This window comes from Procambarus clarkii, chromosome 35, assembly GCF_040958095.1.
Source record: "Procambarus clarkii isolate CNS0578487 chromosome 35, FALCON_Pclarkii_2.0, whole genome shotgun sequence".
Classification (NCBI taxonomy): Eukaryota; Metazoa; Arthropoda; class Malacostraca; order Decapoda; family Cambaridae; genus Procambarus; species Procambarus clarkii.
Window position 1 is genome coordinate 19767002 of NC_091184.1, and position 17268 is coordinate 19784269.

A 17268-nucleotide genomic window follows, 5' to 3' on the forward strand; every position below is an offset into this window, starting at 1 on the left:
GTAACAAAGAGACTTAGGATACGTAGCCCGCACTAGATGACAAGGGGGTTAATTATGTTGACTCAATGAGAGGGATAATAAGGTGAGACAAACCACATTGGGAGAGGAAAGTGTTGAGGTTATCCTCATTAGCAATTATAAACATTTTACCTCCTGAGGTCTTTCTCACTTTAATCAAGCCATCTCTAACGAAGCACTGATGAATCGCATCTGGGTTTTGATGACGGATTTGACGCAGGCGGTGGAGGAGTTGCTGTCTTTTTCTAGTCAAGCACTCGTTGATGTAGATTCCCTTTCGTTGGGATGCAGCTGTCCGGACAAGATGCGATTTTATGGACTGGGAAGCTAGCTTGAGGCGAATTTTTCGCTGGTTCAGACCTGATGGAATCTTTTTGCCTACTCTGTAGGCAGCAATAATGTCGGTTTTATTTAGAGTGACACGCAATTCGTCTTTTACGAGAGCATGAACTATTTCAATACACTTTTCACCTTCACGTTCCACAGGAATATTTTGGGACGACACAATAACATAGTCAAGCAGCTTTTGCTGGTCCTGTTCATTCTGGGAGATGGAATGTTGGGCAGATGACACATTTGCAGATGACACTAAGATCTATGATAAAGAAGGAAGTGAAAGTGATATTGAGACCTTACAAAGAGATCTACATGAACTCCACCAATGGTCAGATGACTGGCAAATGCTCTTTAATGTCGATAAATGCAAGACCTTGCCTGTAGGGCATAACATTCCACGTCACAACTACCAAATTGCCAGCTTTACCTTACAACAGATAGATGAAGAATGCGACATTACTCCCTTACTCCATTGTACCCCTGGCTTTGCCTGCATCTCAAATTGCAAATTGTTACTTACAGTGTACCTGAGAGTACTCGTAAGCAATCTACCTCATTTTTTCTTTTTTTTTCAGTTTTGCTCATTTTTTTTTTTTTTTTTTTTTTTTTGTATTGCTTAGTCTTGCTTATATTTTTTGTTTTGTATTTCTATATCTTGTGTTTTGTATAGTCCATGTTTACATGTTTTTTCTTTAATCTCATTAATTACCTAGGTTGCCTAGCCTAGCCATACTCCCTTACTCCATTGTACCCCTGTAAGCCCCTTTTGTGTTTGTTTTGTACAGTATTGTGTATATATTTTTCCCTATTTTATAGCGTATTTCTACTTATTTCTGATTCTACAATCAGCTTTTTTTATGCAGACAAGTATAGACCCAGAACTTAACCTCTTATCCACTATCTATGACAATAATCACTTTAATGATCTAAATTGCAGATATTTTGCAGCACATGATGTAAACAATGTATTAACTCATAATCACAATATCTCTGTAATCAATTTGAACGTTAGATCCCTAGGTAAACACTTCGATGATGTTAGTGCCTTGATTGAAACTATTGGCAACAAAGTCTCTTTTATTATACTTACTGAAACATGGTTGAAAGAGGATACTACTCAACTCTTTAACATGCCTAACTACTCAGCAATTCACAACTGTCGCCAACTCCAGAGAGGTGGTGGCACTGCTCTTTACTACCACCAAGAACTAACATGCTTAAAAGAAATTAGAACTAGAGACTGCTATGGGGAGTATATCTTCGCCAGCTTCAGAGTCAAGGGTGCCGAGTCTGTCCTGTCTGTGGGTGCAGTCTATAGAATTCCCAACACTGATGTGTCTGAATTCAACTCAAACCTTAGAAATCTAATACTTGATAACAGACTGAACAAAAACCACCTAATTATCGCAGGGGACTTTAATATTGACCTCTGCGAGCCAGAACACCCTACTGCTGTTAGCTTCCTCAACTGTATGAATTCCTGCTTCCTCATACCCTTAATCACTAGACCTACTAGAATCACTGATAGCACTGCCACGACTCTAGATCACATCTGGACCAACATAACCTCTCCGCTTACTTCAGGTATAATCACCGATAGCACTACAGACCACTACCCCACATTTCTCTTAACTAACATTAGCACACCACCTCTAGAAACAAGGGAGTTAAGCTTTAGGCTGCACAATGAAACTGCTATAAACAATTTTATAACTGCTGCTGATAATGTCAACTGGGAGTCTGAGTTAGGTAACATAGGGGACATCAACCTAGCAGTGCAATCTTTTCTACAAACAACTCTTAGCCTTTATAACACCCACTGTCCTAGGCTTACAAAACAAGTCACAAGCAAAAGGCTTAACAATCCTTGGCTTACAAAGGGAATACTGAAATCCATTAACAAAAAACACGACCTTGAGAAGAAGTATAGGTTAGGAATTGTCTCCAAAGAATTCTCAAAGAATTACTCATTATTGCTATCTAAGATAATTAGACGAGCCAAAACTAAATACTACGAAGATAAATTTACTCAAATAAAGAGCAACATTAAACAAACTTGGAGCACAATTTCACAAATATTGGGATCAAAGAAATCTTTAAATAACAAACCGACTCTCCTGTCTAATAATGATGGTCAGCTTTCAGCCTCTGATTCTGCTATTGAGTTCAATAGGTTCTTCTCTTCCATTGGTTCATCCCTTGCAAATGATATTCCATCTTCCAGTACTGACATTAAGGACTATCTTACAGGTAACTATCCACAGTCTCTGTACCTAAAGCCTATTAACTCCACTGACGTCAATGAGATAATCCTTTCCCTTACAACCAAGTCTGGTGCCTTTGAGGAGATACCAACTTTAATTTACAAAAAAGCCTCCAGATCTTTAGCCCCTGCTATTGCTTTGCTCTTCAACAAGTCACTTGAACTCCAAACCTTTCCAGATATTCTAAAAAAAGCGAGAGTAACGCCTGTCCACAAATGTGGTGATCTCACAGATGTTAACAACTACAGACCTATATCAATCCTGCCAAACTTGTCAAAAATTTTTGAAAAACTTATATATAAGCAGCTTTACTCATATCTAGCCAAACTCAATATACTTAGCCCTTGCCAATATGGCTTCAGACCCAAAAAAAGCACTAACGATGCACTTATTAGTATGCTTAACTCGATTCATACAGCTCTTGATAAAAAGGAGTTCCCTGTTGGGTTATTTGTGGACCTGCGTAAAGCTTTTGATACTGTCAACCACCATAACCTTCTTCTTAAATTACATCATTATGGAGTCAGAGGACACTCCCTACAATACCTCGAGTCCTACCTTACTGACAGGCTCCAATATGTTTCTGTGAATAATACAATTTCTCCCACCCTACCCATCAACATTGGTGTTCCTCAGGGCAGCATACTTGGCCCTCTCCTCTTTCTCATCTACATTAATGACCTTCCAAATGCCTCCCAACACCTCAAACCAATTCTATTTGCTGACGACACAACCTTCATTTACTCCAGTCCTGACCCTCTTGCTCTAAATGCCACAGTAAATACTGAGCTAAATAAAGTCCATCTTTGGCTAACTGCCAACAAACTCACCCTTAACATTGACAAAACTTTCTATATTCTGTTTGGCAATAAATCCTCTAGTCATATAAATCTCAAAATTAACAATACCCAAATTTGTAACAAATTAGATGGCAAATTCCTTGGCATTCTCATTGACCACAAGCTGAATTTCCAGGGACACATTCTAAATATATCAAAAAAAGTTTCAAAAACTGTGGGCATTCTTTCTAAGATCAGATATTATGTACCACGCCCTGCCCTGGTGACTCTCTATTACTCCCTTATCTATCCTTATCTCAACTATGGTATTTGTGCTTGGGGTTCTACTACCCAAAATCACTTACGTCCTCTAATTACCCAACACAAAGCTGCTATTAGAACAATATCCAACTCTGGCCCCAGACATCACTCGGTACCCCTACTCAAATCTCTGAATATGTTAGATATTAAGTCACTGCACATTCTCTCATGTGTATTATACATATATAAAACGCTAAACTATAATGCCAATCCTGATCTTAAAAGCTTCATAGAAGGTTGTAACAGAACCCATGAGCATCACACCAGAAATAAATACAGTTTTGATATTCCTAGAGTACGTCTTAATCAAACTAGAAATGCTCTGCAAATCAAGGGGCCCAGAATGTGGAATGACCTTCCCAACCATGTTAAAGACTGTACCTCTCTCAACCAGTTTAAGATAAAAACTAAACACTACCTAATAAATTCCCTGTAATCTACCTCACTCCTCTATTGTCAACCCATGTCTGTTATTTTCTTTTTTTTTTTTTTTTTAATCAACACTGTTTGTCAACCTATTGTATTTGTGCTGCTTTTTCAGTCATGTTCCCCCTTTTTTTATCTTTATTTGTATTTGTTCTCAACACTTTTTATTCTTTATGCTCAATTAGTATTAAGTTCTAGATATTTATGTTTTTCTTGCCCGAAACGCATTGCGTAATAGTGGCTTTAGGCATTGTATGTACTAGCTCTATCTATATATCAATCCATTAATGTAACATCACTTGTATGTATATACCTTACCTGAATAAACATCTGAATCTGAATCTGAATCTGAATCTGACATTGGAATCAGAATCCATCATTCACTAAATGTTGCACAACAAGTGGGAGCGGCAATAAAAAAGCGAACCAAACTTTGGGAATAATTAAGCGTGCCTTTACCTTCAAGTAAACTAAAGTAGTCCTTCAATTGTATAAGTCTCTGGTGCGCCCCCACCTGGATTATTACATACAGGCATTGAGACCTTATCTTCAGAAAGACATATAGCTGCTCTGGAGAAGATGCAACACCGGACAACAAAAATCATACCAGAGCTTAGTCATCTCTCGTATCAGGAAGGGTTGAGGGTCACTGGCCAAACAACACAGTAAACCAGGCATGACAGGGCGGAGCTCATCGAAACACTTAAAATACTAAACAATTTGGACGATGTTGATCCGGACACTTTCTTCACAAGGTCAGATGTAACACGAACGAGGAGCAACGGGTTCAAGCTCAACAAGCCACAATGTAGGACAGAAAACAGGAGAGGCTTTTTCTCCCGTATGGTGGTAAACCCGTGGAACAGCCTACCCGCCAAAGAGTAGGTAAGGTAAACGCCAAAACTCTACTGGGTTTTAAAATACAGATAGAAAAGATCGTCCAGGCAAATGGGTAGGACCTTTGACAAGCCGCCAACTTCCTGTCCTCATTGAGGCCACCAATATTAGTGGCTCTCAGGTTAATTAAAGGTCGGCAAAGATCAGTAACCAAAGAAAATGGGAAGAGCACCGTGGCGAGTAAGCGAGCGAGCGAGTGACGTCATCACAACAAAGGTTGCTATAGACGTCTCCACGACTCGTGAAGTTCGCCTGTCTTAAAGACCTGTGTCCACAATACCCGCCAAATTGTCCCTCCCACAGTACTCTCAGGACACTTATGGCAGTGTAAGTGTGTGGTGAGGCCACACCACTGAAGACATTGAGGATATACCACGAGGGAGAGACAAAACTGTTGAAGGAAGGAGTCACTGGCTCCACCTGACCACCTTGTTTCTCGCACTCTCATCATCCTTCGTAAGTACTTGAGTGCATTACCTGCTTGATACCTGCTTGATGGGGTTCTGGGAGTTCTTCTACTTCCCAAGCCCGGCCCGAGGCTAGGCGCGACTTGTGAGAGTTTGGTCCACCAGGCTGTTGCTTGGAGCGGCCCGCAGGGCCACATACCCACCACAGCCTGGCTGATCCGGAACTTCTCGTAGAAAACAGTCCAGTTTTCTCTTGAAGATGTCCACGGTTGTTCCGGCAATATTTCTTATAGTCACTGGGAGAACGTTGAACAACCGTGGACCTCTGATGTTTATACAGCGAAGAGTTAGGGGTGACATGATAGAGGTTTACAAGTGGATGAATGGACACAACAAAGGGGATATTAATAGGGTATTAAAAGTATCAGCACAAGACAGAACACGAAACAATGGGTATAAATTGGATAAATTTAAATTTAGGAAAGACTTGGGTAAATACTGGTTCGGTAACAGGGTTGTTGATTGTTGATTTGTGGAACCAATTACTGCGTAACGTGGTGGAGGTGGGGTCCCTCGATTGTTTCAAGCGCGGGTTGGACAAGTATATGAGTGGGATTGGGTGGTTATAGATAGGAGCTGCCTCGTATGGGCCAATAGGCCGTCTGCAGTTGCCTTTGCTCTTATGTTCTTATGTTCTCTGATTGTGCCTATGGCACCTCTGCTCTTCACTGGTTCAATCCTGCATTTTCTTCCATGTCATTCACTCCGGTACATTGTTATTTTACTGTGTAGATTTGGGACCTGGCCCTCCAGTATTTTCCATGTGTATATTATTTGGTATCTCTCTCGTCTCCTTTCTAGAGAGTACATTCGGAGAGCTTTGAGACGATCCCAATAATTTAGGTGTTTTATCTCAACGATGCGTGCCGTATATGTTCTCTGTATTCCCTCTATTTCAGCAATCTCTCCTGCTCTGAAGGGGGGGGGGGGAAGTGAGTACTGAGCTTTCTGTTCCACCATTGTCTGCTCCAACATTGTTTTACACCCCCAACATACAATTGTTAATAATAAAAATAATAAAAATTTATTTAGGAAAAGTACATACATAGTTGCAGAGTTACAGTACAAACATTCTGTTTGATTTAAAGATAGAGGTAGTACATACAGTACCTAAAGCCACTAGTACGCATAGCGTTTTGGGCAAGGTGAGGTGGGGAAAAAAACACTTGGACTAAAACTTAATAGTAATTAAGCTTAAAGTATAATTGCATTGAAAGAAAAAAAGAAAAATAATAAAAGATGAAAAAAGGGGGGATCATGGTAGAAAATAGCCAATATACAAGTTGGTCAACAAACAGCATTTTTTTTTCTTCAACAATAATGTTGGGGTATGGAAATAGGACTATGGAATTGTTGGAGGTGTAGATGTAGGCCAGTGGAATTGTTGGGGTAAATTATATGCCTGGCATTGTTGGGGTGTGGACATTGGCCTATCGAATAATGATAACTTTTATAATAATAATAATAATAATGAGAAATTCCACTGGGACTGTGTGGTGTTGCAAACCCATGACCAAGGCATTGCCAGCTGCATACTCTACTACTGTACCACCACTGACTTTCTTACAATCGGATTTCTACTGATATCACAGGAAGTCTGTGATATCCTGATATCACAGTCCTGAAGCCAGTCCAAGTTTTATGTAAGACCCCAAGCACTCAGGTGAAGGATAAAGTACTGTAGTTCAACATTGTATGCACAACTTCAGATACACAGAAAATCACACTAAGGTGATATACATCAATGAACAATCCACTGAGGCTGTGAGGTAATGCAAACATTGCAGGTTTGCATCATCTCACAGCCCGAGGGAATTTTCTCATTGATGTATATCACTTTTGTGTGATTTTCTGTGTAAATAATAATAATAATATTATTATTTATTCAAAAGATGGTGTGTACAAAGAACATAAGAATATTGTTCAATTGAAGGGACAGAAGTTACACATACTATTGAAGCCACTATTACGCAAAGCATTTCGGGCAAAATTAATAATAATATAGAAATTTTTTAATTAAAGTTGTGACGGGATAAAACACTTAATACTATTAGAGAAGTAAGCTAACAAAATGAGAATGTTCAAGGAAAATAAAAAATTAATACAAAGAAGGTGATACTTAAGGATGACAAGCATAGACTATTACATTATGGAGTCAGTAGTTCTAGCAACAGTACAGTAGTTTATTTACATTAATTATAGAATGGAAATACAAGGTGTAATTTAGAAAAGCAAGTGAACTATTCTTCATAACATTTTCTCTGAACATATCTGAACATAGAGTAACATACTATAATTTAAGGTTAATTTGGCCAACAGTTTCAAATAACCAAGATCATAAAGGACACGAGTAAACACTTTATCAAAGAAATGCATGAAATTAGATGACATTAAATGTTGATAGTAAATGTAGAAATTAAATGTGTGTACTCGCTTGAATGAACTATATGGGGCATAGCCGATTCATTCCAGTGTGAAATTCATTCCATCCGTTCGGCCCCAGCAACTCCCTTTCCTCCCTTCCCCAAAAAAAAAATACAATCACATTAATACATATGCCAGTCCACATTTGCCTTATGAAAAATTTAAATAATAAAGAATTTGTATTGCAATGAAATAAATTGATATTGCACGTTACAGTACTGTACTTACCCTACCAGTTGAGTTTTGTAGTGCAAACTTTGTTAGCCTTAATATCCTGAGAGTGCCACACATATGAATATAAATTGTTTAAAGAACAGTAACTTTTCTAACAAATGTACATTATACACTACAGTCTGTACATAAAGTACAGACCACTAGAATCACACTACCGCAGTACACTTGTATCATATAAACTACACTTTGTACATTTAATGTCATTAGAACTGTGCTGTACAGCTCAATTGGTACTCCCAGGTAAGTTATGGCTAGTGCTGGGTGCTGGTCCAGTTGCCTGGGCATCCTCGGAAGGTGAGTCCTTGCTAGTGCTGGGTGCTGGTCCTGTAGGCCTACTGTGAAACCATACCAAAACTTTTGAATCTTAGTTTGTTTCTTTCTTGTGAGCTTCATTAAAATATCTTTCATAATATATAGTTTCAGTTAAATGTCTTATCATATATCTTATCATATACATATCTTTCAGATAAAGCCATTTTTATCTGCTTTGTACACTTAAAACCAGCTTTGATTATTAGATATCATGTGCTGAGAAAGTTTATGCTTATATGCATTAGCACTTCCAACATCTACACTTAATGCCTCGCCACAAATATTCATGTTAATGATGTATTAACTCTCTTTAAATCGACATACCTATTTAGTGCTAGCCTTGAAATTGTCTATGTTTAACTTTACAGCAAGTCTCTCAGCTGCATTTCTAATAGAATCAACTTACAAATTGTTTTATTAAAAATATTATTATTGTTAGTTTGACATTATATACATTTTATTCAGTACAGTTCTGTATTAACCCTTAAGCTGTGCATGGCATACATATTTATTTATTTATTTATATACAAGAAGTTACATTGGGGGGTTAAGAGAGAATATAGAAATTAAGTTAAATTACCATTCTTGTAAAGCTACTAGCACGTATAGCGTTTCAGAACCAAATATGCCATATTTCGGGAGCATATACGACAGGACCTGATGGAAAAGTTCAGTTTCTCAAATTTGCTATAATGCTTTCCAATTTTTTGTGCATACTTGCAAATCCTGCAACTTTGTCTAAATGATCACAAACGTAACTTAAAAAATAAGAAAATAAAAAATAATTATAAAAGTGAATATTGAGAATATCAGATTTTGAGATCAGCTGCAAAAATATAAACTATCACCAATTATTCCTTTGGTGTTATTATGCTCTCAGAATAGTATATGATCTTCATTTTCATAGATTTAGAATACATGTTTTCAGTTTAATTTACTGTAAAAAAAAATCGTCAATGTGGCATTTGAATTATACGCCAAACCTAGAAAAAAAATTGATAACTCCAAACATGTAGGGTTTGGGAAAAATCCATTCTAATAAGATTATAGAACAGACAGCTGTGCACATTATTTGTAAAAATGGTGAGAATTGGTCAGAAACTGAATTTTTTTGAAGCTGACTCAAAGTTGAAACTCTAGTTTTAGAGATAATTGAAGTTGAAGTTATTGACAATGAATAATTTAGTTCTTATTCATTAATTTACTTATTAGTTTTAATAAAGGTAGTTTGACATTTGTACTCGAATATGCGAAACTTGTAGGTCAATATGTGTTGTAATGATGTCAAGAAAAAATACCCCCCCTCCCCAAGAAACAAAATATAGTTATTAACTAGGGATTTAATTAAGGGATAAAAATGTATTCTGTATAAAAGTTATAAAGCCCTAATCATCAAAACCACCTATAGATACAAAGAAAATAGAATTTGAAATCTGAAAAACTCGGTAACAAAATTCAGTCCCAAGTTCTGCCAGTTGTGACTGATTTATTGGGTGACCAATTTCATTCTATCTTGACATAGTTAGGGATGGGTATGCACTCTCCAGGATGTAGAGGTTACAACAAAATCTGATAATAAACAAAGGAGAAAAAACAAATCTCCTCCCCCCCCAAAAAAAAAATTGGACATTTGTGAAAGTAACAGAAATTAACATTAGGCAATGCATTTTTATGATATATAACAAAATAGAGCATGATAACATACTCATTATTATTGGTATTATTATGTATTACTCAGCAATGGTATACAGGCACCAGCTGCATATCCACTTTGTGGATACTTCTTGCTACTATTCTTCTTTGTACATTGGACAAGTGCTTACATCTCTTTATTACTGCATTATCCCTCATTTCCAGTTAACAGGAGCTGTTCTCCTTATCAACAAAATGTTCTCCTTTTTAAAAAAAATTGTCTAAAATACATTTCTGAACATATTGGAATGAAACTTTCATGACACTTAAGCCAATAAGTTGGAGATTTGTTTAACATTTAATATTAATTTTCACATAATTCAAATATTTTTTGCCCAGCCCCAGCTTTTACAGCCCAGGCTCTAGCAGCTTTAGGGTTAATGCATGTGGTTTGTATTACGTAGGCTGTTAGAGAGGGAGGGGAGGCAGCCGAGAACCTGCCCATACCCCCTTCCCCTTTCCTGCCCACCCTCCTTACTCCTGCCCACCCTCCTTATTGCTGCCCACCCTTCTTACTCCTGCCCACCCTCCTTATTCCAGCCCACCTTCCTTACTCCAGCCCACCTTCCTTACTCCAGCCCACCTTCCTTACTCCTGCCCACTCTCCATACTCCTGCCCACTCTCCATACTCCTGCCCACCCTCCTTACTCCTGCCCACCCTCCTTATTGCTGTCCACCCTTCTTACTCCAGCCCACCTTCCTTACTCCAGCCCACCTTCCTTACTCCTGCCCACTCTCCGTACTCCTGCCAACTCTCCGTACTCCTGCCCACCCTCATTACTCCTGGCTACCCCCCTTTCTCCAGCCCACCCTCCTTACTCCTGCCCACCCTCCTTATTTCTGCCCACCCTTCTTATTCCTGCCCACCCTTCTTATTCCTGCCCACCCTCCTTATTCCTGCCCATCCTCCCCACTCCTGCCCACCCTCCTTACTCCTGCCCACCCTCCTTATTCCTGCCCATCCTCCCCACTCCTGCCCACCCTCCTTACTCCTGTCCACCCTCCTTATTGCTGCCCACCCTCCTTATTACTGCCCACCCTCCTTATTCCTGCCCAGCCTCCTTACTCATGCCCACCCTCCTTACTTTTGCTCAAAGCATAATACCTAAAAAAAATTATTTAATTTTTCTAAACATTTACTGTGTTTTGGTGGGAAAAACTTAGTCATAGAAACCTTAAATTTGTTTTATTTTGCCTTAATAGGTAATACTGCTTCCAGTCTCTGCTCGGCTACCCAGGACGATAGCAAACAACTTCTGCCCATTAATGATGGTAAGGACAATTTTATTCTTACTGTACTACCAGTGTGTGTGTTTATCATGTTGATGTCAATAACCAGTGATTGTGAGTGTATTAATCAAGATATTTTCATTAACTAGTGTATTAATGTTGGTGTTGTCATTTACCAGTGATGGCGAGTGTATTAATTATATTGTCATTACCCTGTGATGGTGAGTGTATTAACCCTTGTGTTGCTAAGGGCGATTTGTCCCTTGTCGCCCACAGGCGTGTAACAAAAAAGAAAAAAAAAAATTTTCCTAACCTGTTAATTTGTGTTCCCTGACCACGAGAGAGAAAAAAATTAATCGTACTTACAAATGACATAAATGAGCCGACAATATGAGCGATGACGTCACACCCTGCAAGCTTGCTCATGCAAGGTGCGTCCCAGAGGCATTGCGCGCAGTCCTCAAGCAGTCAGAATTGCCACAAATTTATTTTTGCTGCATTATTTACAGTGTCTAGGCGTATTTTATCACAAATATTATTCACTAATTGTGTTGCATATAATGTTACTTCATGTTCAATGGTAATAAATGTTGCATACATTGAGTATACACATGCACACAAAAATATTTTCCCATTATGCAAATATGATATGTATTCACATTGTTCATTATTATATTTACACACATGCACACACTATTTACAGGTTTTTGCACTATTATTGCACATTTAGAATTCTTGGAGAGAGTGATAGTTGTTGCAGCAGTTGACAGCACACAATGAGACTGCACATGCTTCACACCATGTTTGCACAAGTTTACGTTTCTGATCTCTTTTATTGTTCTACAAACTAAGCAATCACGTTGGCCTATTGCACGCTTTCCAGCTGGTGGCAAATGTTTTAGTCTGTGTGCTTGAAAGCCCTCAATGTGAGTGAGCCTGGGTGTAGCAGCATGCTGCAACACTGGGTTCATGATGGGTCTTTGTATGCCAGGAACATCTTTGCCAAACTTTGCTAATAACTGTGTCCGAAGTGTAAAAGCAAACGAACGGAAACTTGGTTTACGTCCAGTTTTCACCAGATACATATAGCTGTTCAGCATGCTTATGTCAACACATCGAAAAACACTTTTCTGGGGGGAGCCCCTACAGCTCCTCGGAGCTATCCATGGCTGATATGGATACCCTAACTATTTTGCATCAGTCGATGTGGGTGGAGTTCTAGGCCTACCGGGGACCACGAGCCAGAACCTGGCCCCCTCAGAGAGGCACGGGGAGCAATGGCCCATAGAAATGCACATGTGATTTGGAGCATTCTATATCTGCCATCGACCGGGACAGGCACCCAGAAAGGTAAGCGCCACAAAACAAACCCCTATTCTGGTTAAACAACAAAAATCGACAAACGAGTGGACAGAACTCCCCCAGGAAAACGAACTAACAAGCATGACGTCATGTAAATTTAAAGTAAAGAGCCGCGCCGCATGTCTGCGCAGCTAGTGGAGGAAGGGGGAGCTCCAGACCCCCGCGCCGGCGATCCCCACCCCCAACCCGTTCTCGCAAATTCGTAAAGTCAATATTGACTTATTAACTACGTGCATAGGTGATATACTAAACATAATAGATACCCTTAAAAAGCTTCATAGAAAACACCGACCTTACCTAACCTTGTTAGTATCTTAAGATAAGCATCTTATTGCTTCGTAATTACAATTATTACTTAACCTATACCTATAATAGGTTAAGTAACAATTGTAATTACGAAGCTATAAGATGCTTATCTTAAGATACTAACAAGGTTAGGTAAGGTCGGTGTTTTCTATGAAGCTTTTTAAGGGTATCTATTATGTTTAGTATGTCACCTATGCACTTATTTAATAAGTCAATATTGACTTTACGAATTTGCGAGAACGGGTTGCCGCCCCAGTTCCTCGGCTGATGGGATCATGCACGGTCGTGTGGCTCCAGCTCCGGTCTTGTCTCAGTGCTGTGACTTGTTTGCAGTGCTTCTCTTACGGTGGTCATGTGAGCTGGGAGTAGTATTCTCAGGTACTCGGGCTGCATGTGCTTAGGGTCACCTTCCCTGAGTGCCCTGTAAGTACCGCCCTTGGGGCTTGGGGTTGCCTTCCACAAGTCACCTTGGGTCTACCTCTGTTGGCTTTTCGCTGCTTGGCGTTTGGCCGCCCCGAGGGTTTGGGGGTTTCACTCCCTTGTTTACCTTGGGGTAAGTGGTAGTTATCGCACTGGTGGGGCGCAGGGTACTGCGTAGCTAGTTTTCACCTATGACAGCGGCCGGCTCTGTTCCCTCTGGGTACGTTGTCCACTTGTGTGGTTTTTTCTTTTATTTTTGTTTTTGCCTGGTAGGGGGGTCTTCCTTGTGTTCCCCCCCCCCCTTATATTAGGTTCGTTTGTGTGGTGGCACCCCCTGCTTTGCTCTCGCGAGTGGACATGTCCCGTGGGTTCAGCTTTAGCAGTTTGCTTGGTAGTTTGGGGCGCCGGTTAGCAGTACCCTGCCTGGGATAACCCTTAGCAGACCCAGTCTAGGGGCCCTGGGAAACCCCCCGGGGGCTCTCGGGTCCGATAGTGGAGACCCTTGCGTCCCCTCTCGCTTTGTGCGAGTTGAGGGTTGCTCTGTCCCTTTGTCTCAGGGTGACTCCTTGTTTTTGCCTCCGTCATGCTGCCTGTTGGGTCGGTGACACATTCGACCCATGAGTCCTGCGAGCTTTGTTGCCTGTTCGTGACTCCATTCACCCAGTCTGCTGATGAATTCCCGTGGGTGCAGGCAGCTCGCGCGTTGCAGGGTAGGATGTTGCAACGCGCTCTGGTCTGTCACTTCCCCGGACGCCCCGATGCTGCCCCGCTTGTATAGGGACCCAGACTTGGGTGGTTTTGGTCGCTTCGGCCTTGGTTCCTTCCACGCCTCCCTTGTTTTTCCCCCTCCTGCTTCCGGCCCCTACCCATCTGCAGGCTTCGGGGTCGGGGCGGGGTTAGAGGTTCTGAGACTTGGGCAGTTTCGGGGGTTGCCCCGTCCGGGGAAGCTGCGGAGGCATTCGAGTCTGTTCCTCCGGCCGATGCTCCGGGGTTTTGACCAGTGGGCCCCATTCTCTTTCAGCTCTCTCGGCTGCCCCGGCTTTTTCTTGTGAGGCCGGGACTTTGGAGGTCGACTCGGCCCCGGGGCCTGGTGCAGAGGCTCCTGGGGTTGGGGAGGAGCGGCCTTGGGGGCCTTGGGCTCCATTGCGCCCCGCCTGGATTTCCATCCTTCTGAGCGGGGCTTCCTGTTACGAGGAGTGGGGTTTTCTTTCCCCCCTCTGCGTACGATTTGGGCTTGGGTTCTGCTCCTCCCCGGGTTCGGTTCCGTGTCCCTGTGGTTTCTTCGGTTCTGTCTTCAGGAGGTTTTCGGCTAACCGCATCTCTTCGCCTGCGGTGCGGTTGGCCTTTGCGGCTTCCTCCTGCGTGTCCCGGAGTTTGCCTCCATACTGGTTCCTTCTGTTCTGGACAGGTTGGGCTCCTTGTAGCTGTTTGGGCTCCTTGTAGCAGTTTGGGCTCCTTGTCGCCGTTTGGGCTCCTTTGTGGCCGTTTGGGCTCCTTTGTGGCCGTTTGGGCTCCTTTGTGGCCATTTGGGCTCCTTGTAGCCGGTTGGGCTACTTCTCGCCTTGTTGGGCTCCTTCTCGCTTTATTGGGCTACTTCTCGCTTTATTGGGCTATTTCGCGCCTGGTTGGGCTACTTCTCGCCTGGTTGGGCTACTTCTCGCCTGGTTGGGCTACTTTCTTTCGCGTCCTGCGCATGCGCTGTAGGAGTTTGTTTTGGTTCCGGGTGGTGTGCACACGTGTTCTGCTCCAATTCTCTCGGGGGGCTTCGCCTCTCGTTCTTTTCTTATTCCCATCCGTGCCCCGTTGCTTTGGGGCTGTTCTGGGTTGCCGCTGTGTGGAATTCATGAGGTTTTCCCTGCGTTCTAGGGTGGGGAGCCTCCTTCACTGCTCCCCTCCTCTCCAGCATGGGCGCACTGGCCGCCTCCGGCGGATGCGGACTCGAACGCTTGCGTCATGGCCCTTCAGGGCCTATGTACTGCAGGTGAGTTGGTGCGGTTTTGGCGTCTCCTTCGTCCTGACGCTGTTTTTGTTTTTGGGAGTAGGAATGGGTGTACATACGTACTTGAGAACGTGGACCGTATCACCCGAGGTGCCTACTGTAGGGCTATTAGCCCATACTGGGCAGCTCTTGTTCTCTCCACCTGGTTCCTTCCTTGGTTCACGGGTGTCTGCGGGTGGCCTCTTGTCCCTTCAGAGGCGGTTCCTGCCTGTACTCCTCCTGCCCCCTCCTATGCTTGTCTAACCTTGCTTGAGTTCGGGGCCCCGCCTCCACCTTGTTCCGCAGTGCAACGGTGGGGGTGCCTGTTTGGTAGTAAGTTTTCCTGTGTCGGAGGTTTTGTGTTCGCCTCCTTGACCTAGATTCAGGAAGCTCTGTGTATTTCTTCGTAAGTGGTTTTGCTACGAAGGTTCCTAAGTGCGCCCTAAGAAGATGCTTAGGTGCGATTCAATAAGGTATACTTAGGAAGAAAATTGTTGGTTCACCTGCGTGCCGATAGAGGTCACTACTGTATTTCGTTTGGCCAATCAGAGAGCAGCAACATTCTTCATATTGAAGATTTAGTGCTGGCTTATCGGAGCTCTACTGCCTCCTATTTACGTTGAATTTTCTTATAAAATTAGTATATTTCGAAGTAAAACAATGTTTTTTCAACTTCTACAGCCAGCACCGACATTGTAGTAAACAAATATGTTACATTTGTTGTTTACCTACGTAATTCTAAGAGATACTGTGTAGCTGTCCTTGTTGCTCGGAAGATGCGCTGACAATTATTGTATATATTTACTGAATTTACCCAAGGCCACTAACTATCTAGTGACCTCGAAGAGGACAGAAAGCCGGCAGCTTGTTAAAGGGCCCGCCAATTGTCTTAATGATATTTTTTAGCTGGAATTTGGCATTTACGGCTTCAGCGGGTAGGCGGTTCCATGGGTTTATAGCCCTCTTGGTGGAAAAAAAACATCTGTTTTTAGTCCTACTTGAGAGAACATACTCTCCAACACTATATCTGTGATTGTCCTGTTATCAGTGACTTCATACCAAATGGTATGAGGTATTTTGAGCTCTGTAATTACTTCATACACTCAGGAATATTGGAAGATATTTTTGTGCTGCACCCAGATTTTGCCAGTGGAGGCTAATAGATCAGCATTAAGTATTTTGTTCTCTCCTAATTCCATGTATGACTGGCCATCCTGTGAGGTGAGGATGTTGGGTGAGCTTGTAGCTGGTTTTTGATCTACACTGTGTGGTCCTTTATACAGAATAGGGAAGCAGCACATTGCTGTGTATACCTAAACATGTTTAAAAATACATTGTTTGAGAGGAGTTTTGTAGAAACTGGTAAGAGTAATTATAATATAATGTTTCCATGATTCAGTGCTTACCTCTTGTGAAAATTGCTTAGAGTTGTTTAGTCAGAGTTGATTTGTTTTTTGTATTGAGGCTGGTATTTTCTAAATTGATTCCATGTACAGTATGTCTAACCATCCTGTGAGATGGGAGTATTAGATAAACTTATAGCTAGTTTTTTATCTACACTGTGTAATATTCCATATAGAATAGGGTAGCAGCACATTGCTGTGTATACCTAAATCTTCTTAATAAAAAAAATCAGTAATAAAGATTTTAAATTATAGTTGGTATTATTACAAATACAGTACTGTATTATCCTTATTAAATCATGTTGACCATGGATCATTAAGATCTCATGTTGATATGTAATACAAGTCATATTTCTTTTGAACTGCTAATCCATGCTAATCATTCATTAAATTGTGCA

General features: G+C 41.5%; 1 protein-coding gene across 1 annotated transcript in view; it reads left to right on the forward strand.

Moving 5' to 3' along the window:
- Positions 1-4777: 4777 nt before the first annotated feature.
- LOC138349581 (uncharacterized) overlaps positions 4778-17268 on the forward strand; it is a 35479-nt gene continuing 22988 nt past the window's right edge. Inside the window, exons 1-2 of the mRNA XM_069336161.1 lie at positions 4778-5497; positions 11375-11443. Coding sequence (XP_069192262.1) covers positions 11438-11443 — 6 coding nt within the window. The 5' untranslated portion in view covers positions 4778-5497; positions 11375-11437. The remainder of the gene's footprint in view (positions 5498-11374; positions 11444-17268) is intronic.